General features: G+C 40.1%; 1 protein-coding gene across 1 annotated transcript in view; it reads right to left on the reverse strand.

Annotated features, from left to right (window-relative positions):
- The window catches only part of IPO5 (importin 5), a 70,718-nt gene that overhangs the window by 8,780 nt on the left and 38,914 nt on the right, over positions 1 to 23,024 (reverse strand). Inside the window, exons 11-23 of the mRNA XM_019529717.1 lie at positions 21,740 to 21,864; positions 20,776 to 20,865; positions 20,520 to 20,693; positions 20,041 to 20,259; positions 18,490 to 18,573; positions 14,785 to 14,917; positions 14,577 to 14,698; positions 13,814 to 13,910; positions 11,770 to 11,942; positions 11,154 to 11,265; positions 9,849 to 9,904; positions 4,222 to 4,344; positions 3,576 to 3,795 (exon numbers count right to left, since the gene is read on the reverse strand). Of these exons, the coding sequence (XP_019385262.1) occupies positions 3,576 to 3,795; positions 4,222 to 4,344; positions 9,849 to 9,904; positions 11,154 to 11,265; positions 11,770 to 11,942; positions 13,814 to 13,910; positions 14,577 to 14,698; positions 14,785 to 14,917; positions 18,490 to 18,573; positions 20,041 to 20,259; positions 20,520 to 20,693; positions 20,776 to 20,865; positions 21,740 to 21,864 (1,728 nt within the window). The remainder of the gene's footprint in view (positions 1 to 3,575; positions 3,796 to 4,221; positions 4,345 to 9,848; positions 9,905 to 11,153; positions 11,266 to 11,769; positions 11,943 to 13,813; positions 13,911 to 14,576; positions 14,699 to 14,784; positions 14,918 to 18,489; positions 18,574 to 20,040; positions 20,260 to 20,519; positions 20,694 to 20,775; positions 20,866 to 21,739; positions 21,865 to 23,024) is intronic.

A 23,024-nucleotide genomic window follows, 5' to 3' on the forward strand; every position in this document is an offset into this window, starting at 1 on the left:
GTCTTTGATAGATTTTTCGTGTGCTCTCTCCAATCTCTCAGTTCTAATCCTCAAAGGCCTCTCTCTCATCCAGGAAGAGCACAAAACAACTGCAGATACTCCCTGTGCCTGAAGAAGGGTGTTTGTACCTGAAAGCTTGCAAAGAAAAACATTTCCAACTATTTTAGTTGGTCTAAGATATCAGATTTACCCAAAGAACCTTGTCTACCTATGTCATTAGACCAATATGGCTACAACCAATGCCCCTGAAATATTGCTCTTATGAATTTTCCAAACAGGGGGTGGAGGGGGGAAGAGAGGGGGTGGGGAATGAGAGAGAAGGAAATCAATATTAGGAAAGTCACATTTTACTGGTGCAATCAAAGCATAGTAAAGTGCTGTTGTTGCTATGGTCATAGAGCTCTGGTACCACAGATGATCCTCCAGTTCCACTGACAAATCTTTTTCTAATAGGCACACACAAATAAGTAACTGTACACATTGCCACAAACAAGACAAACAAGAAAGCAACAATAGGCAAAGCAAGTTGATTGGCAAGGTTTCTCACCGCCTTGGGTGGAAAGAAGGAACTGGAGGATGGCTAGATTTGCTGTGCCTTTTAATGCCTGCCAGTAGGTGGCACAAGGAGATCCAGGACAAAAGCCAGCCTGAACAAGCACTATTACAAGAAATGCAACTGCAGCAATATGGGACTTGTTCCACATAAGTGCATTTATGTGGACAACAGGCTTGAGAGAAGCCAGTGCACTAGATGCTTCCCTACCATCTCCTTTTTAATCAGAGCCAAGGTGTGAAGCAAGCAAGAATTTGCTAGAGCAGTGGTTTTCAACCTGTGGTCTGTGGACCTCTGGGGGTACACAAGCTATATGAGGAAAGGCGAAGGGACCTGGGACTCTTCAGCCTGAAGAAGAAAAGGCTGAGAGGGGACCTTGCAGCAGCTAACAGCTACATTAGGGGAGTACATCGAAGGCTTGGCAAGCAACTGTTCACCAGGGCACCCAAGGGGGAAACCACGAGTAATGGCCATAAACTCCTGGAAGATCGATTCAGGCTTAACATAAGGAAAAACTTCTTCGCAGTCAAGGGTATTCAGACTGTGGAATAAGCTCCCTCCAGAGGTGGTGCAATCACCCACCTACCCTGGAAATTTTCAAGAGACCTTGCTGGGGTCACCTGACCCCCAGTTATCTTTCCAGCTTGGTGCAGGGGGCTGGAGCTGATGATCTTCTGAGGTCCCTTCTGGCCTTACAATCTATGAATCAGTTGGGTACAAAACCAAAAATGTATTGGTTTAGATCCAAAAATCTCTTCCCCCATCTCTCTCCTTCAAATGCCTGAAGGTACTACTAACTGTGTGTTCAGATTTTGTTCTGTAAAGATATTCAGAAGTTTGTTCCCATTTACCATTGCTGAAAAATGTCATTAAACTATAAAGCAATAGTCAGAATGACAAGTGTCAGTTTTGGACAGGATACCAAAGCTTCCATCTCAGTGGTGCCCAACCTTTTCACCCTGAAGACCAGTGCCAGGTCTATAAATGGGCCAGATCTGGCTGGTGAGTCCATGCAGCTTGACCCTGATCTGTCCTCCTGGCTTCCACTGGGAAGTGGCCTGGCTTCAACTAGGATGCATGGGAGGAAGGGGAATAAGGATGCGTGCATCAGATATAGTACTCCATGGGGAGAGGAGTGTCTTTTTCACACAAAAGGCCAGAGGTGAAGGCAATCTTAATTGTTGTCATCATAACTGGTCAACTAAGGTTGTTTTCCTTCAGCCTAATTTCCTTGTTCCTTTAATCCTATATCTTGGCTCAAGTACTTGAAAATCCACTTTCAGTAGCCTCTGTGACACTTATTAAGCTCTCCAACATTCCAGTCTTTGGTCTGTTTGGATCCTCAAATAACCAAACTAAAACCAGCTGCTCCATGTGGATAATCTGTCCCACAATTTGATAGACCTCTACATAACTCCAAGAGCCACAATAAGAACAAAGCCTAGACTGAACTTCAGGAAGATACTGACTGAAAGTTCAAGGGCTAAAAACAGAGACTTCCCACACTGAACTCTACAGTGATGCTCACATTCTTAAGCCAAACACTGTTGGGTATAGCTTAATAAGGATAGATTTATTTTAGTTACAGTATAGTTTTTCATCTTAAAAAAGTTCTAGTGTATTTAATTTTAAAATTGTATCTAAGCACACCACAGAGTAACTAATGCTAATTGTATACTGAACATTAAACTAAAAGTAAATAATGATAGAGGCCAAGTCAAACTCAAGAACAAGATTGTTTGCAGTGGAAACAAATGAACCACCAGTAGGGATCAGTTTTCAAAGACAGGATCCAAAGCAGTAGCAGATTGAGAGTACAAGATAAACTTTCCTAAATAAATATTTCCATCATTGGTTTGTGGCAGCATACAAGACGTTCTGGAAGAGTTCCAAAACCAGAGAGGTACATCAATCTGGGCTCATGGTAGAGGTGATATCTTTTATTAGACCAACAAGATTTTTGCAAAAAGTTCTTTAATTGCAAGCTTTCGGCTTCATCAGACACTGGGGAAAAGATTGTAAAAGTTCTCCTGGGTAGAAATGAAAGTTCATATTTCATAGGACTTCACAGAGGAGTCAATAGATAGAAAATTCCTCAGTTCCGATTCCTACTTGCATTTACATGAATCTTGGGACAAGGTATGTCTGATCTGTCAGTCTCACAATACTTGGAAGTGGTGGAAAAAGGTGAGACAAGGCAGTTTTATATGTTTTTATATGTTTTTGTAGCAAGCAGGAAGTGTCAGTTATAAGCTGTGTCCTTTGAATAAAATGGATATAAAAATCATGTTGCAACTTTCTAGCATACCGAAATTTGTTGTCAATTCTCATTTGTTCAATCACATGGCTTTCTGATGTAACACCAATGAATTAGCAGTTTACCTAATTTAAGTACCATATTTTCAACTATTTTCTTGCAAGAGTGACTCAAGCACTAAAAAAAGTAGAAAACACCATGCCCCATACTGTGGGGGCCGCTTAAGAAACCTAATTTAATGTTACTGGCTGTGTTGTAAAGACTGGAAGGTAAACTATGTAGCAAATGAAAACTCTTCAAAAATGCAGCTAGAGCTTTGGAAATACCGGATGTTCTGGGGAAAAACAACTCCAGTGACTTAAAGATTCCTGACCTCCCCACTTGGGGAGAACACAAGCTACTTTTGGACACCTCTATTTTTCTATACAAATTATTATAGCCCTCCAAAGCAAATTGTTTACTTTTACCTTTACAGAGATGTACTGACATGCTACTGTTGTATAGAAATCAGATATTTTGCTCAGTACAAATAAAAAAAATACTTGAAATATTTTATCAATTAAAATGAGGATTGCAAACAAACTGACAAATGGTAAGATAAATTTGAACAGCTTAAATAATTTAAGCTGTCATAATACTCTTAAAACAAATATTGATATTTTATGCCATCACCATTAACCATCTATTAATGCTGAGCTAGTATTTCTGGTAATATCAGGTCTTGTGGTTCACTATTTATAGAAGACAATTCATAAACATACATACCTGTGCAAAAAGGACGGTAGCTATCTCCACCAAACTGTGCCATAACTCCAACACCATAAGCAGCTGCTTGCCTGACCTCTGGGCTGTTGTCACATACTGACTGTAGCATTGGCCTCAGGAAATACTCAGCGTATTTGAATGAGGAGGGACTGCAGTGCTCTACAATGTCATCAAAAATACATAATCCCCACTGTCTGTCAGGCCATGGCCTATGAGGACACTGGATCAAGGAAAAAGGTCAAGATTTAGACTACTCTAGAACATATCTTTATTTCAATTGTCATGATTGGTCTACACATGAATAAGTGATTTTATCTAGTCTAATGTTTATAGTAGTCAAACCTATCAAGTCCCATACCATGTGCTACATTGACATAGACACATTTAGATATTAAGCAGTAATTATTCCCTCTAGCTACACTGATTGCAATGCTACAAACAAATCAAAGTAACTGAGGGTAACAATGAACATAAATTGAAGGAAAGATGCTTACAAACCACATCAGTTCTACAGCTCTCATGCCTGACCTTTCCATTATAAGCTCTGATTCTCTGTCTTCTTCCATGAAATCCCACCCTCCTTCCCTGCAATGGGCAATGCAATCTCTGACATGAGATTTAAATTAACAGAATTCAACATACTTACGATTAAGTTGACTATTAGGGGTAACAGCTGTTCAAACCATGGCAGCACCTTCTCCCTGTAGCTACTGAATATTGAGTGCAAAATATCTGATACTTTAGTCAGAATATACACATCACTGTCATCCTGGTTGGAAAAAGATAACAGAATTGGAAGTACCATTATTGATTAGGGTTCTTTAATATTAATGTTGTAAAATTGTTTAATTAAAGCAACTTGATGAAAGGACATTTCTTAGTAACTTAAACGTGAAGAGTGCCATTTTACAATTCTTGATTCAGTATCCAAGCTGACACCACTTAAGTGTGCAACTACATCAGCCCAAAATGGTTCTTTTCAGAGAGTGACCATACTGTGACACTGACCAATACAAAGCAGTTGTTTTCCTATGCATCCCTTTTATATGAAGGGTGGGTCCCTTCCTTACAGTTACTGATTACTCCAATTTCTTCCACCCCCACTTATGTGGGAATGCTCATCACTTCAGTATTTCCATTCCACCTCCTTTCCCACTATTGTTGTACTTGTAATTAGTGCCTCTTAATTCCTTCATATGCAAGGTAAAGGGCCAAATTATTGGGCTAGAACAACAAGTGGGATTTACCTGCACACAATTGAGAAAAAAGCATTAGCACAAATATGACCTTGATTCTCCTTGTTAACAGGCTCTGTTGTTAACAGGATTGAGCTACTTTGATTATTGCTTTCTTCCTACTAGGCATGTTACAAGTCACAGGAAGGAAGAGAGAGAGAGATTCCTATTACTCCCATCTTATGGCCACACCATTAGTAAGCCATTATTTCCACAAATCAGACATGACAAGGAAATAAGGATTTTAAAGCTGAAACGTTCAGTCTACATCTATATTGCCAATGTGTATACCAGGCCCAGACTATTTTTTAACTTCTGCATTCTGATTTCAAAGAAACAGAAGATTTAAAAGTTAACATTCCAAGTAAGACCAATTCTGAAATGAAATGGCTTAAACTGAAAGCTTATGATAAGATCATGAGAAAAACAATTTAACATACCAGTTTGTTTTTCCTAGAAGGCAATATTCTATACATTCTCACATAGATAGATAGATATCAGTAATTCCTGGCCATTTATAACCCTGTACTTTGCTTCAAGGCAATCTAACAGATATATGACATCAGACCATTCCCTATAAACAAAAATCCTTCTCTAGTAATTTCACTCAAAACCAAGAATGGCTTTGTACCAATAACAGAGGGAGGTAATTAGCTACATTAGTCTGAAGTCAGGCAGAAGTCAGTCAGGTAGATATACACCTTAGAATAACTAAGTAAAATTACAATACAGAGCACAGACTTTCATGAACTTCTAACTTTTTCAGATGCTGTTCTTCTTCAGCGGCTGCTCTATGCTTGTCCTTTCACAGCTTCTGATGAAGTGAAGTGAACTCAAGTTCACTAAAGTTTATGCAGTAAATGTCTCATGTAGATGTGTCCATGTGCTGTATGTATGCATGCATGTCATGAACTTCAGAGAACTCAGTGCTATGGGTCCACAAAATATTCCAGCTTGTGTTCCAATTGATTCCCAAAGAACAATTTAATGGCTCTAAATTATAAAAGGGGCTAGAATTTATACACTGCTCAGTGGGTACGTCTACATTAGATATTTACTGCAGAATTGCCTAATTAGCCCCACAATAAATGTCTCGGTGTCTACACATGTGGCCCAATAAACTCAGCAGCAGGCTAGTACTTGTATTAATGTACATATAGATGCTGATGTAGCTGGCTGGGGCACAAGGGTACTTCACTGTAGTAGCTGCCTTCTGGCTAGCCCCACACTGAAGCACCTTCATGCCCCAACCAGCCCCTCCGCATCAAGCTAAGCCATGTCAGAGCAGCCCTGGGCTGGCAGGTTGATCCCTGGACCCCTGCCAGGTGGGGCTGCTCCAAACTGGCTCAACATGCTGCGCTTCTGGGTGTATGTGCAAACACTGAGCCTGGGAGCAATAAACTCTATGTGCTCTATGTGCTGGAGATTATTGCTGTGCATTAAATATGTAAGTGTAGATACATTCAGTTTGTGTTTTTAGTAGCTTATAGTGTTCAACTGTGATATTTAACATAACTGTAAAACACAAAAATTGTGCTACGTTAGATTATGCCCAGTAAGAACAATAAGAGACAATGCAAGGAGGGTTCAATGGTCTTGTTTCTTTTTCCCTAGGCACTATTTGCTGCTTGGAAATTTTCATTTGGACTACAGAGCATATGTAGACCTCACAAAGTCCCCCTGCTTAGCACGTCAATGTAAATCCACAAAACACTTTACTACCAAAAGACTTCCTGGACTAAAGTCAACCCCAAAGTAAGAATAAATATTCAAAGCATTTAATAAATTTGTTATAATCTGCCCACTTCAAGATGGAACAAGTTGAAATTAGAATTCACCAGAAGTCCTTAAGACACCTTAATGTATCATTTATGGAAATGGCTATGCATGTCCAAGAAATAATGTTTTGCTCTACATTGTGAGTTTAGATCTAAGCTATCATGAACCCATGGAAAGCCTTTACATAATTAAGAGGGAAAAAATACCAAGGCTGCTTACACATGTGGAAAAAAACCAAAAAAACCCCCAGCACTTTACTTTTAGCTTGGTGCAACCCCACACTAAGCACAATGCATGCCCTAAAGAGGCATCACATCAATTTGACACAGCTCGCCCAACATCTGTTTAGATCATGTGTTTCAGTAGGGCTTTTTGGTACTTTTGTCCAACAGCTGATTTATCTAATAGCCGATTCAAAGCACCAAAAAGCCCTGCTAAAACACACAATTTATACACATGTTGGGTGAGCCAGGTCAAGCTGAGAAGCAGATCAGGCTCGCAAGACCCCTAAAAAAAAAGAAATGTAGAAAATTAATATTTCTGTCACTTTTGAAAGGAACCAAGGGCAGTAGGACCTAGGGGAAGCCTGGCAGGCCCACCTGGCCCAGCCTGGTTTCTGGGCTGGGAGCATGTGGCTGCCCCGCCCCGGGAAGCTCAGGTAAGGAGTGTGGGGGAGGGGGGAAGTGGCCCCTCCCCACCCCACACCGGGTGCCACACGCTGCAGCTGCTTGCAGCCCGTGTGGGGGTGCCTGTACCTGCTCCAGACAGCCCCACATGGGCTGCGAGCACCTGCAGAGTGGGGCACCAGGTGCAGGGCGGGGGAGGGCCTGCTTCCCCCCCCACACTCAGCTTTTCCCTGGGCTCCTTCCCTGCACAGAGAAAAGCAGCACCTCGCCTGCCCCATGGCCGGCTCGCAGCCTGTGCGGGGCTGTCCAGAGCAGGCACAGGCAGCCCCAGGCAGAATGCGAAGGGCTACAGTGCAGGGTACCAGGCATGGGGTGGGGCTGCTTTCCCCACCCCACTGTGTTCAGCACCACCTTGTAACCTGGTCCCACTGCCAGGCTGGCAGTGGGGAGGGTTACAAGCCGGAGCTGAGCACGAGGAAAAGCAGCCCCTTGCCCATCCCATGGCCAGCGCCCCGTGCTGCAGCCACCTGCAGCCTGCCTGGGGTTGCCTGTGCCTGCTCCAGACAGCTCCGCGTGGTCTGCAAGCACCTGCAGCGGGGAGTGCCAACCATGGGGCAGGTGAGGGGTTACTTTTCCCTGCACTCAACACCAGCTTCTTCCCTGCTGGCGAGCAGGGGATCAGGGCTGTGCGCTGCCCCCCCGACCTGTACCGCAGAGCTGGGGGGTACTGGGTGTGAGTGTGCGGGGAGCCAGTGGGAGCACAGGGCCTGCACTGGTATCTAGGGGCCAGTGCTGGTGGGGCCCAGAGCAGGGCAGCAGGAGCGCAGAGTCCCAGCTGGCAAGGTCTCTATGGAGCCAGGTCAGCTCCCCCCTCTCCTTTCTGGTGCAGCCCAGCCTGGCGCCACAGACCCCTGCTGGCCTGTGCCCTGCTTTGGGCCCCACTGGTGCTGGCCCTGGGACACTGGTCCCAAGTCAGTGACCAGGGGGCAGGGCACCTGTCAAGGGAAGGGGATACCCATGCAGCTCTTGACAGCTTGCCAAAACCTGGTAAGTGGCCCTCCGCCGGAAAATAATTGCCCACCCCTGGCCTACAGGCTCTCTTAGTAAGTGAGACTGAAAAGTCTCTCTTTCATGACATAGCTTCCTCATACTAAGAAGCCAAGACTTGTTTTCGGAAGACAAACTTCTGAAAGGAGTACTTGACTATTGGGAGATTGGCTTCCATCTCAAATTCCCTATCATCTAGGAGGCCACATAGGTCAATAAAGGCAGGAAACTACAAATGTCAAAATATAGAGTACAGAGTATGGGTATGCCTACAGCTACAGTGCATTCATCAGGATAATTTACCCTGAACAGAACTTCACGTTACAACATCTAAAGATGCTTTTGGTACCTGAACTAGCTCATTTGAGCTTTAACTTGGGTTTCTACACTGCACTGAAAGAGAAGGTAAATTAAGAGGATCTGAAGCCAGTTCAACAAGTTTGTTATGGTTCAAATTGTAAGAGAATAGAGAAAAACCTGTATATACTGGGAATTAAAAGAAACTCTCACAAGCACCAAACTCTCTAATCTCTCTGCTCACTACAGTAAGTCCTAATGTTTGAAGTGCATCTGATGCCAAAATATGGAGGAGAGGATTACTGTATATGCTAATATCAGGATGCAAAGCCAAAATAGGCATATAACTGGAAAAAAGTTCTAATGCTGACTAAAATACATGAATGTAATAAACAATACCAAAACAAACTTATTTCTCTAAATCCTAGAACAAAGGAGCGAAGTTTGTTTTTTTGTTGCGTTTCCAAGTTGACATAGTTAGTACCATGCCTCTTGCTTCTGTTGCTCCTTTGGGAAGAGGCCAGAGCTTTCTAGTTTCTAGAGAAACTAACGATGACTATCTTAATTTTGCTTACAAGAGCTTGACACTGAGGAAATACTGCCTCCCCACCACCTTGAAAGCAGGAAAACATTGGGAACTCAAGGTCCTACTTTTGTCAGGTCTGAAGTACTCTAAGTGAGCAGGTCTGTGAGGCGAAGGGCCATTAAATACCAGCAGTGCTTAGTACTAGATACCAAGTTTGGCCAACTAGTGTCCAGATTCTTCTTCTATAATTAACCTGATATTCTTCCTGGTCCTTTCCAATACTAGTCTTTAATCTAGAAATCTAATGAAGGCATCTAACAGATCCATAGCTTATAGTTTTTAAAGTCATGTGCCCAAAAAGCATAAAAACAGGCCAGCTGTGCACAATGTTTAGAGTGGAAAAACTGAAATAAGAGTTGTTTTAAAAATATTTAAGAAAAAGCTTCTGGAATTAAATAAACACCCCAGACAAGGAATAACTATGCTCAAAAACCTCTTCCTTTAGCAGTTGGGACAGGCCTTTTATTATCTTTGGGTTCCAGGACATGCTTTATTTCAATGGACATACCTTATTTAGAAACTTCAAAGACATATGCTAAAGATGCACTTCATCCAAAGAAAGACTATTCTCAAAAGATTGGTTGCAAATCAAGTTTGTTATTGTACTATAGCTTGTTACCACAGAGCAATGACTATGTGGAATTTAATGCGTGAAAAAAAGAAAAAGATGACATACAGAACAGAAATACCCCCAAAACCTTACTTCATCTTGCAATGACTCTTCAACTTGCTCATCATAGTCTTCATCTTGCCTTTTCACTAAAAAGAAAGAATGTTAACTTATTACATTATGATACAGGAGTAGTTCTTAAAGAAAAGAAAAACCCTGCAAACTGAAGTAGGAAAGGAGTACAGAAGCCAGGAATAGCTGCAAATTTGTACACAACGTTTTTTGAATGAGGTTGAGGGAAAAGAATAGTTTGTTGAACCTATTTCAGATTAGTAAGGTGTGTACATCAGGGCCTGGGGAAGCATCTATGCACCAAGGTCCCCCAGGGAAGGGCAAGAACTAATGGGCACAAACTGATTGAAGATCACTTCAGATTAGATGCAAGGAAAAAACTTTACAAAGTCGAGTGCTGGGGGTTTGGAATGGGCTCCCCATAGAGGGATCACCCACCCAGGCAAATTTCCAAAAACCATCTTGACATCCATCTTACTGGGGTCATCTTACCCCAGCAGTCCTTCCTGCCCAAGTGCAGGGGGGGCTGGACCCAATGATCTGTAAGGTCCCTTCCAGCCCCTAACATCTATGAAACTATGGTTCCCACTGCCTTCACCTGTAACCAGCTTGTATGCTGGTGGCAGTGGCCACTGTCACCTCCTCCTACTTCCTATATAGACAGCTGCTTTCCCCAGGGGTCTGAAAATCTACCCCCAGATGCTTTGTATGGTACTTGACAGGGGAGAACACCTTTCCCTTCAATGCTCTCAGGGGTACCCTGCCTGCTTCTGCCTGCCTTGCCACCATGTGAAATCCTTAAGGTAAATGCTAAGAAATAAATTAGTTTTTGAAATAGGGAGCTACTAAAATTCAGACCATATGGAAGGTTTAGCCTCAAGTCTAAAAAAGGTTGACAACCACTTGTCTAGGATAAATGAGCATTCCTAATCCCCAAGAAAAAAAAAAAAAAAGGATATAAAGATTGCTTTACAGACAGAGGGGAACTGGAAGTTTTTCATGTTCAAGGTCAGGAGTAATTATTACGATCATCTACTCTGACTGCCCAAGTAACACAAAATCATGCCAAGCGATGGACTTAAACAAACAAACAAACAAACAACCCCCCCAAAAACTCAACTATTCTTCATGAAAAGACTTCAAAAAGATAGAGAATTAATTATATCCCATTACATTATTTCAAAGACAAATTACTAGTGTTACCTTTAGTCAAAATTACTGTACATTCTATTTCCAGACCCTGGATCTCAAAACAATATTTGTTTCTCAAAAAGAATTAAAACACTGGAAATCTTATTCTAGTGGTGGAAGATGACGTTAACTTACCCTGTCTTAATTCTTGATTTTTAAAGTGCTCTTCTAGTTTGCCTTTCAATATTCCTCCAAGCTCTTCAAAGTGTTCATTATTAAGGCATCCATCTCCCATAACCTCAATGCACTAGAGAAATTAAAATTTGTGAAAAAAAAAAAAACAAACAAAACCTTTGAAACTACACATTACAAATAAAAGTAGCAATAAAGTTCTAACATGCTTAAAACCATACACGTCTTATTGCATCTTGCTCCTGGAAAAAGAAATAAAGATTCGAAATATATTATATTCAATTCTAAAATTAAGGACAATTTTCATTTAGCATGTTAGAACCATAAGAAGGTATGCAGTGGGTAAGAATTTTGTTCAATACTCAAATATTTTAGGCTGGTACTTTGTCAGTGAGAATAAAAATGCGACCTAATCCAAGAAACTGGATTTTGTTAACAATATTAGATTGATAGTCCTTTGATTAATTATTTAAAAAGAGAAAAGATTCTATTGTCAAAATATCAGGCAATGTAGCTAAATGTTTCTGCTATTTAAGCTTACTGAAACTAATAGATTCCATTATTAATACTGAAAAAAAATACAAGCTATGGATGACAATGATATCTAGAAAAAGGTTACCTTTGCAAATGAATGCATTATTTCTGAGAGTACATCTGAATCTGGTTCTGTCCCAATGGCCTTGATAAGGGCATCACACATGAAATGCCACATCTGTGTGAGGTATTCTGGCCCACGAACTCTTGCACATTCAAGTAGCAAAGGCATCGATTCTGCTGCTGCCACACGAACACGTTTAATTTATTAAGGAAACAGTAGTTCACCGAGACCAAAACAATGAAGCTTTTATGACCTGATCTAAGCATCAGACAACATGCAACCAACTTCCCCATCTGAAACTATAATTGGTTCCCTCCGACTCCACTGCATAACTGGCTGCACATTAAAGTCAAAGATTAAATACAAAACCCCCAAAACGTTGGGCATATAAAAGTTGTAACCTATTTATAATTTAAGAGCAAAAAAGCAATTCATTAATTTACATGACTTGTTGCCTCATACTGCAACTTTTACAATTTTGGCAGATTTTTAAAAGATAAAATTCAATTAAATGTCTGACATTTCTTTGACTATCAAGCCATATTTGCAAAAAAAAATATGGGAGCTCTGTGAAATATTAAGAATTCCTGCCATGGTTTTACTCCTGGAGTCAACTGGGTAGAGTACATGGCAAAATAGAAATTACAAGCAGTAGAAAGCAGAATTTCAGTAAGTGTGTTACATTTACATTTAACAGACAAAATATTACTTTATGCAATCTGAATAAGCCTTTGAGTTATGTGCACCTACATTAAGTAGGGAAACTGAAAGCTGTCAAACTAAAATAAATAAAAAGCTAACGAAGCCACACTCTTTGGACTTTCTTTCACCCTAATTACATCTTGATGATGCGCCACAACCATATGATAACTATTTTCCAGCAGATGAGGGCTGGACACTAAAACATCATCAGTTCAAACCATTATCTTAGCTGGGCAAATTATATGTAGCACAACTTCCTAATGTTGCACAGGTGAAGCGTAAGAATCAACAACATGCCAGGCTGAGGGCTCACTGGCTGGGCAGCAGCTCTGCAGAAAAGGACCTGGGGGTTACAGTGGACAATAAGCTGAATCCGAGCCAACAGTGTACCTTTGTTACCAAGAAGACTAACAGCATACTGGGCTACATTGGTAGGACTGTTGCCAGCAGATTGAGGGAAGTGATTCTTCCCTCTATTCAGCACTGGTGAGGCCACATCTATAGTACTGTATTCAGTTTTGGGCCCCCCCACTACAGAAAGGGCGGGGACAAATTGGAGAGAATACAGTGGAGGGCAACAAAAATGGTGAGAGGCCGGGGCACATGACTTGAGGAGAAGGAGAGGGAACAAGGCTTAGTCTAGAGAAGAGAAGACTAAGGGAGGTGGAGATTTAATAACAGCCTTCAAATACCTGAAGGGGGGTTCAAAAGAGGATGGAGCTAGACTATTCAGTGGTGACAGATGACAAGGAGCAATGGTCTCAAGTTGCAGCAAGGGAAGTTTAGGTTAGATATTAGGAAGCATTCTCTCACTGGGAGGGAGGGTAGTAAAACACCAAAGCAGGTTACCCAGATAAGTGGTGCTATCTCCATCCTTGAAGGTTTTCAAGAACCGGCTAGACAAAGCTTTGGCTGGGGTGATCTAGTTGGGGATGGTCCTCCTTTGAGCAGGGGGTTGGACTAGATGACCTCCTGAGGTCCCTTCTAACCCTAAATTTCTCCGATTCTATGCCCACATCCAAAGGACAACTTTACTATTCTTTTAGAGTAACAATTATTGCTGAGCTGACTTACTGAAAGCCTTGTTTGAAGGTATGTTTAACAAGCCTGAATCCATGATTCAGAAATCCCAGCTGACTTCCTGCCTAAGGTGCAGGGGCTGGACCCGATGATCTCATGAGGTACCTTCCAGCCCCTAATGTCTATGAAATGCTGAAAAAAAACTCTCTATTAAAATCAGAATTAGTGTAAAAAAACTTCAAACACTGTAAAACAACTGTTTCAAATTCAAAGGAAGAAGTCAGAATAGTTTTTGAAGGTTTTTAAAACTGCAAATACATATTTAAGTTCATTGATAGGATATCATCATGGAAATAGAACTTCAACAAAGGAACCATAAGTTTTACTACTTGTTCTGTATATTCCACAAATCCTTCCTTTAATTCCTTAGCATAGCAAACCTGAAATACAAAAAAGGTAATAATCATTATCATCATCACTTTAGGCAAAACTACCGCTAAGATTTTTAAATTATGAAATGATCAGTAAGAAACCCATGTGGTGAGAGTTTATTGGTGCAGATGTGATAGTGGATTTACTTGTTACTTAACTGCAGTAATTGGAAAGTAGGTACCAATTTAAGAGCTTGTTCTGCCATCTAGTAAATTCTTTTGCAACTTTAGGTTAAAATATTTAAAGCTTTATTTATTTTTTAAGGTTACTTTTACTTAGAACCATCTGAAAAGGACACTCTAAAGGTCACTTAGAGCAAAACTTAAGACCAAAATGAATTTACTTTTTTAGAAATCTATTGCACAGCAAAGAAAAGTCTACATGAACAATCCCCTGAAGAATTCTGAAACTCAGCTGCAGCAGTATGAACACAAACAAGAAGCACCCCACCACCCATCCACTTTATTAGACTCTTATCAGTAAGATAAACCAATGAATGGTTCAGCCCTCAGAACCTCACCTTGGCAAAAAGTACCACTCCCAAAACCAACCCACTACCAGTACAGTATGTGCAGATTTTATATTTGAACATCATGTCTAACAGCAGACAATTACAATTTTAATTCTACAGGAAGACTGTACACATAGCTGACTAGAATTTCTCTAGTACTCACCAGCATCTGGCATGCAGTAGCTTTTTCTTCAAGGCCTGCAGTTTTAATTCCAAAACTTTGTTGATCTCCTAAGTTAACAAATTCCCAACCATCATCGTCACTCATATTTTCCATATCTTGTGCTGGTGTGGAAAGAAGATATATTAAAATTAGCTGTTGCAGGACTTCTAAATAATCCCATCCCCCAAAAGTACTAGTTGAAACTTACTGTCTAGAAGAGCTACTTCAGGTTTAATTGATGCAGTCTTCATTAAAGGCCCCATGACAACAGGAAGGTACTGCTGAAATTCTTTACCCAGAATCTTGCACATTCTAGCCCATGCAGAGATCATATATGATATCTATAAAACGAAGGCAGAGTTTTCACCTTTCAACATGCATCAGAACAAGAGGGAACAAAATGAACTACTATACTCTGCATTACATAGTAGACTAATAACCACGATTAGTGTTGTTGGACGGAAGAAGTGTTCAACACAAAGAAAATCTGATTCTACCTGCAGGCTGTTTTTTCAAAGCATGGCTGCTACCAGACTTATATCTGTCTGTGTTCACTTGCATGAAGGTATTAGCAAAATGTTGCTTCCTACCCTTACATGTTCCAAATATGGCAGCTTTAGAAAAGGTGATATTTCTGAAGTAGAACCCCTCAAACCCCAAGTCTCCTTCAAATAGGAACATGTAATTTGTAACGTTAGGGTGATTTACTGAACTTTATGAAATATTAAATGAATTAAGGGCTGGTTCACTGAAGTTTTTTTTGCAGGGCAGCAATTTCTCATTCACCAAAACAAAAAGGATCTGAAAGGCTCTCAAATGTATAGAATTTAATTAATCTTATGAATCAAACATCTTGAGCTATAAAAAGAAAAGGTTGCATACTTTCAAATTTATTGATGGAAAAAAACCAAAAGTACTTTTACAGATTAAGACTAGCTGCCACCCTTCATTTGAAAGTGTTCTGTAAAATTATTTTTGTGTGAAGTCACAACACCAGTGGCCTTCCCCTTGAAGCAAGGCATCTCACTGTCCAGAAAATAAACTTGTAGGTTTCATCAGCTATTATTCTGGTCAGATGTGTCCATGACAGATGTAAAAGGCCACAGAAGCCAACAGAAAGCTGAAAAGAAAGCCAAGGACAAAACCAGAGCAAACACTAAAAACATAGTCCACAGAAAGTCTAAGAGCTTTTGGGCCAAGACTGACTGAAAGAGGAATTTTGAACCGTGGGCAGATATATTGCTTTTTGTTCATATCCTGCTGTGGTGAGGGAAATAGGATTCCATCCATATTTTTGTAAATGGACAGGATTGCAAAGGACTCCAATTCCATCCAAAACTAATACTATTTTATGCCCCACCTCACCCAACTGAAATAACCTGAACTAATCAAATTTTTGGCTTCCCCTTCAGATTAGAAACATAATACCTTTTAAAACCATCACTGACAAGCAAAAAGCAATTTACATGTGGTACTGACAGACACACAAAGCAAGAGAGAGAAGTTTCCTTCAGTAATTGATAAAACATTCTTGTAAACTTGTAACTTGTGTTGAAAATTTCAACCTTTATCTCATTAAACAGAAAGTTATGCAAATTCCATGCCATGAATATTAACTATTTTGCCCCCTGGTTTGTTCGTAACATCACTCCCTTCCAATTCAACTACAAATTATTTTTGATAAAGGTGGGCTTCTGAGGTAATACAGTTTGTGTTTACATGCACAAGCTAGCCTGGCAAATACAAGCAAGCAGACTAAGGAACTTGAACCCTAATTCTCGATTGTTAATATCTGGAAACTGAAGTCAGTTTTTATTCTGTTGAAAATAATTCTCACAGGGTTTGCCTAGAACTGCTCAACAGAACAGATCCACGTACGTATAAAAAAAAAAAAAAGAGTCCTCCAAACTATTAGGTACATCAACCATTTTTAAAAAATCCAAGCAGTGGTAAGAGCTCAACTTTACGAAATTGAATTAAAATAGATACAAAAGATAGACGTTTACAATTTCTGTACTTTCCTGATACCAGAAGACACAGCACTAGTGAGCAGGATTTAGTCTTACGATTCTATTACATTTTACACCTGACTTGTTCTACAAAAACCTGAATGAAGACTAGTGAAAAAGTTATGTGAAGTGTAATTGTGCTTTGATACTCTGCAACTACCTTATTTCATGATAGAAGCAGCACATGATGGTCCTTGCTAGATTTAGCAACTTTGAAACTAAAAACTGTAGGTTACTCTTGCACTTTTTTTTTTTTTTTTTTTTTTTTAGAAGCGTGGACTTGAAAGGGAAATTGAATCTTGAGAACAGTTCTCAATGGTTAAAAATCTCTTTGCCAATAAAATGTTGAAAAAAGCCTGGTGAATAATTATGTTATACCTTTGCATTTTGGCCTTAAGAACTTTAGCATAGATACTGATTATGCCACCCAATGAACACTCCCCTTTAATTCCCCTTTAAGTCCATGCTTAATTATGGATTCTATATATGTAATTATAGAATTATTAGATTCTATATATGTAAAATATGTAAGTTAGTTGGATTCTGTACCTGGAAAATTATAACAATCAGAAGGTTGTGTTGAATTCTTCCCTCTGCAGTCTTCCTGCCCCACCTAGCACCTGTACCCTCCACCCCGCAGTCTCTGCCTCTAGCTCTGCCAAATCCCTGCCTCTCCCCACTCCACAGTGTCTGCCTTTTCCTCCCCACCCAACTGTCAAAAAGTCAAGGAAGATGTTGCAGTAATGTGGATACAGAGGACAAGAACTTGGGCCAAGGGGTTTATAATTTCACAATTAAAGAAATAAGAAAGATTATACTATAGGCTGCCAAAGATTTAGAAGTCTGAGTTTAAGACGAGGCCTAGCTCATCAGTTTGAGGGACTGAATAACGATGGTGTGTTATGACCAAAGGAAGAAAGTACAGTAAAAGCTCTGTTACCTGGCATCCCCTAGGAATGGGGGATGCCGGATAATAAAATATACCAGTTGAGTGGCCCAGCCTGCTGCTTTTCCATCCACATCTGGGGAGTCCCTCCACACCTCTGACCACATGGCTGTGGGAAAAGCTTAGGAGGAAATTGAGAGCTCTGACCTTGAACTCATTGCTACACATTCCTAGATTTCAATCTGGACAGGAGATGTTTGGTGTAGTAAGGGAGGTTTGCAGGTCATCAGCATAACTATATACTCTTTGACTTTGCGTTTGAAGATCAGATTAGCAAAATGCAGGATATAGAAATGGAAGAAAAAAAAACAGAGGAAGGTCTACTGAAACCCCACAAAAATGGTCAGAATCCTTTGAAGAACATGCTAAAATGGCTGGCTAAAGAAATAAGAATCAGTAAAGACCTGAAACCCAAGAGACTAAAATTTTCAAGAGTGAAACTGCATTATAGGTGGCCAAGATGAGGAAAAACAGGGACTGATTTTGAGGCAGCTCATCAGAGGCTTTGACAAAAGCAATTTCACTTGCACTAAAAACTGATGATCAGAGGCTTCCATTATTCAAGCTGGCCTGGAGAGCATCTAAGACAGAACTGGAGAATAAGAACTCTAGGAAGTTAATTATAAAGCAGAAAATACAATGATCTTAAGAATGAGAAGGAGAAAGGAGATGGAAAAGGTGGAGATGCAAGTGGGATCAAGTGTAGAACTTTTTTTTCTTTAAGATAGGAAAAAACTGAAGTATGTTTTGTAGTGAGGATGAAGCACTAGAGATTAAAGAGAGCAATGGAAAGGTAAAGAGAGGCAGGATAGGGTCAACTGGGGGAAGGTAAGGATTTAAGAATTAGTTTTATTTATACAAGGCATTTACAAAAAAACCATTGAACTAAAGCAAGGAACACTTGCAATGCTAGGCAACAAACACAGAAGTTAAAAAAAGTGAGCATCTTCTAACATACCTGAGGGTCATCATCTTCCAGATCACTAAAATCTGTCTGCGTTTTCAACAAGAGCTGCATCACATCTGATGCATCCTGCATAAACTAGAAGTAAAAGGCATGCATATATTAAATGTCAAATCTAATAACATCTATTTCAAGTTCAGAAACATTCTTCGAATGACTAGCTATTAAAAAAAAAAGTAGCATCTTAAAAGCATACCAAAAATTGTCCTTGAGACTTACTAATTTAGGCTTACATTCTAAGAGAATAAATGTGCCAGTCTCTCATTTGCATACCTCTGCAAAAGTAGCTTGAGAGATGCAGGTAGTGATTCTGTAGCTCTTATTTCTGAAGAAATTTAAGTTTTATTTATTGGATAAAACACAGCTAAAAAGGATCTGGGGATTCAACCTTTCCAGAACAGTTTAATTTTACCATGGAATAAGCTGTCAAAAAGCACTAGTGAATAAACAATTGAGGGTCATGTCAAAGTAAGATTACACAATAACACATGGACAATTATTCACCCAATGCTAATACTGAAATTGCCCATAAAAATGGACAGCTTGTCAGACACTGGTTTGTTTTAAATTCTGTCACCTGTGCAGCTTGTCAACTGTGCACCAGTCTATCCTCTGACTGGGAAAGATGATCAACAGTTTCACACTGACATGCAAAAAGGAAAAGCCATTGAAAGAAGAGGGGAGGCAGAATTAAGGAACTACAAATCTGCCTCCTAGATCAGTCCCAAACTGCATTCCTAACTGGATTTTGGCTCAGGACAGAATTCAGTAAGTCACTATTTGTATTACTCAAATGCTAGGATGTATGAATGGGAATGACGTTTTATTAATCTGCATTCAAAGACTTAAAAAACAGAAGCACCTTATACCTATAAAAATGAGAGACTGAACTTTACTGCTGCTTCTACCCACTTACAGATTTTTTAGAACTTATGACCCACAATTCTATTCCAATGAAAAGTTTAAAGACTCATATTGCCTCTCTCTGCCCCTTGGTCAAGGACATAAATATCACCAGTACTATTTTGACTGAAAAATAAAATGACAAAACAGACCAACAGTTACAGCAAATTGCAAATGGCAACAGTACTACCCTATCCAGGTTTAGGGAAGTTTGTTTTGACATGCTTACTTTAAACAATTCTAAGCTTCATATGAAAATTTAAAGCAGCAATATTAAAAGCGGAATGATCTCGTCTTTTTAACAACCATGCATTAGTATGGTACTAAGCAGGCCAAATCTCACATCAACAAATGTATTCAGACTGAAGGAATAGCTTTTAAAGACACTATTGGATGACTCTATACATACCCACCTATGCTCCCGCCCACTCCTTTTAAATAGAAGATTTAAGCATAAGGTGGTAACTTTGGAAAAATAAATACAAAATAGTAATAAAAGAAAGACAAAAAGAAGTAGTGGCTCATTCAAATAGTATACATCCATCCAATTAGTTGAATTTTCCTAATTTGATTGACGGAAATTTAAACACACTGTTAGATCTTCATTACTGTGTAGGAAAATCTTACAAACCTCAAACTTACCTTTTCTTTACCAACTGCAAGGCCAATCAGGCTGATGCATTCAATAGTTTTTCCTCTTAGAAGTCTAAGTTCCTTCTGTACAGCATTCTCAACAATGTGTTTCAGAGAGGGCATAAACAAATCATAGTAAGGAACAAACTTCTCTTCTGCTGTATCTGCAACTGATGCAATGGAAGTCACTACTTGTTCCAAAACCAGCTTAGTGCCTTTCTGTATTAACTTGAAGGGGAGGGAAAAAACAAAACAAAAAACATTATTTAAAAGGACATTTCCTTGCAAACAATTCTTGAAAAACATTTTTGGATGGGATAAGTGCCTTGCACAGAATATAATAATTCAGATAAAACGTAATTCCATTTTTGATAAAATAGCTGGTATTAAAATACTCACTGAACACCAGTTTGTTTTACAGGAATCAAGACCTCTACCCTGTATTAGTTCATGAATTTTGACAAAAATATCCAGATCATGAAGCATACCTCCTGCAACTTTATCACCATGGTAGAATGAAGATGCTTCACCAGATTATCCAAATATGGAATAAGTAATGATTTGGGACAATCTTCAGTAAAATTAATGAGTGCAGCAGCTGCATGAGCCTGAACACGTTGGTTGCCTTGGTCTTCCATGGTTTGCAAGAGAGCTGCAATTACCTGAAACAGAAAGATTCTGGTTCAAACACAACAAGGTTTTCGAACAGAACAATGCTGTTACGTTGGGTAGCTGACTACTTGCCTTTTCATGAAATTTCTTTTGGAAGCCAGGTGCAAAGTCAGTAGCCATTTGTCCAATTGCATTACAGGCTGCATACCGCACTCTCGGATGCTGAAACAAAAATTCCCCTCACATACTTAGCATACAGAGAAGTACAAGTAAAAGACTATTCTGATAAATAGGTTAGAGGTGGACAGATGAGACCAGGATGCAATTCAATGCAGAAGGAACCAGCAACACACCTATAAGCTGGGGAACACCCTTCTTGTCAATACAGTGGCAGAAAGGAACCTTGGAGTCACTGTTGACTCCAGGATGAACATGAGCTGCCAATGTGAGGAAGTGGTCATTAAAGCTAACTGCACCTTGTCGTGCCTGTACAGATGCATCACAAGCAGGTCCAGGGAGGTGATCCTTCCCCTCTATGCAGTGTTGGTCAGGCCACAGTTGGAGTACTGCATCTAGTTCTGGGCACTGCATTTCAAGAGGGATGTGGCTAGTATTGAAAGGGTCCAGAGGAGGGCTACTCACATGGTCAAGGGGCAGCAGGTCAGGCCCTATGAAGAGAGGCTAAAGGGCCTGAACCTATTCATCCTCCACAAGAAAAGGCTGAGAGGGGATCTGGTAGCCATTTAAAAAAAACTCATTGGGGGTACCAGCAGGAATTGGGGGAGGCTCTGTTCCCCTGGGCACCACCAGTGGTTACTAAAAATAATGGCCACAAATTGTTAGAGAGAAGGTTCAGGCTGGACCTCAGGAGGCATTAGTTTACTGTTAGCCAGGCTCTGAAATAGACTCCCAAGGGAGGTGGTGCTCTCCCCTGCCTTGGGGCGTCTTCAAGAGGAGACTGGATAGATATTTGGCTGGGGTGTTACAACCCCAGCACTCGTTCCTGTCCGGGGCAGGGGGTTGGACCCAATTATCTGTTTAGGTCCCTTCCGACCCTAAGCACTATGAAACTATGAATTAACTGTATTATACTTACAGGATCCTGGAGGAAAAGCAAAACAAAGTTAACTATTTCATTTAGAATTCCCTCCATCTGTTGATGGCATCCTTCGCCAATGGCTGACAAAGCCATCAAGCCAGCATGCCTATATTTCCAATCAGCTAGAAAAGATGAGAAAACAAATTATTACCCGTTTTAGAAAGTGATGAGGCAGAAAACAGACTCATTTAAGCAACCAGTGAAAAACCAGAACAGAGGATCAGATACTTAACCCAGGTTTCCCTTGAACACCTCCCCACCCACATGCAGTCCTTTTCTCTGCTGGATTAAGAACTGAAACAGCCTGAACTAGTCATGTTATGCCTCAAGTGCTAAAGGCCAGGAACTGCATTTTTGTTAAAAAGAAAAAAAAAAAACACCTAAGTTAGAAAACAACGAATATTCAAAGACTATCACATATTTTAATCTCTGCCAAACTTAAAACTTATCAAATTTTTTTTTTTTTTTAAAGGCGAAAACCTCAAGTAAAATATACTTTTGGGAGAGTAACTTTGGGCTTGCTTAAAAAAAGCCTAATCAGCTTGATACATTTTTCTTTTAACATCCTTCCTTTAGAGTGGGACAATATGCAAGCTGTGCATACTGTATTACAGCTGAGCTGTTATCCACAAATGTCCTTTAGCAAATGTCTATACTAGGATAGGACTAGGAGGGTAGGGAAACAGGATCCCCCCCACTTCCTCCATAAACTCTGGATAGATTTTAAACTGGAATATCCATTTCCTATTACTTCATCTTACATATCCCCCATGTATTTAGACTGTCGTTTCTCTAAACCACAGCAAACAAAGAATGATACAGTACCACCTTAATCTCCAGCAATAGCGTAATAATTTACAAAAAGCCCAAGTTTTCATTTGCTAACAAGTCAAATATACTATCATTACAGAAAAGAGAAGATAGTTCAGTAGGTTCACGCTGTACCACCTCCTTCCTACTTAATTACTATTAGCATGCATGCCATACATTAAATCAGTGATATAAGTGATACCACTGGTAAGTTCATGGATGGCACCAAGCTGGGGGGGTGTAGTATATGCACTGGAGGGTAGGGCCAGGACAAAGGGAGGAAGAAGGACCTAGGAAACTATAGGCTAGTCAGTCCTACCTTGGTCCTGAGTAAGCTTTTTGAGAGTGTTATCCTGGCACATGTCCACGAGGGGCCAGGAGAGATGCTTAGGGGCAACCAACATGGGTTCATTAGAGGCAGGTCCTGTCAGACCAACCTGGTGGCCTTCTATGACCAGGTCACAAAATCCTT

Source organism: Crocodylus porosus, unplaced genomic scaffold (assembly GCF_001723895.1).
Source record: "Crocodylus porosus isolate Cpor-Errol unplaced genomic scaffold, CroPor_comp1, whole genome shotgun sequence".
Classification (NCBI taxonomy): Eukaryota; Metazoa; Chordata; order Crocodylia; family Crocodylidae; genus Crocodylus; species Crocodylus porosus.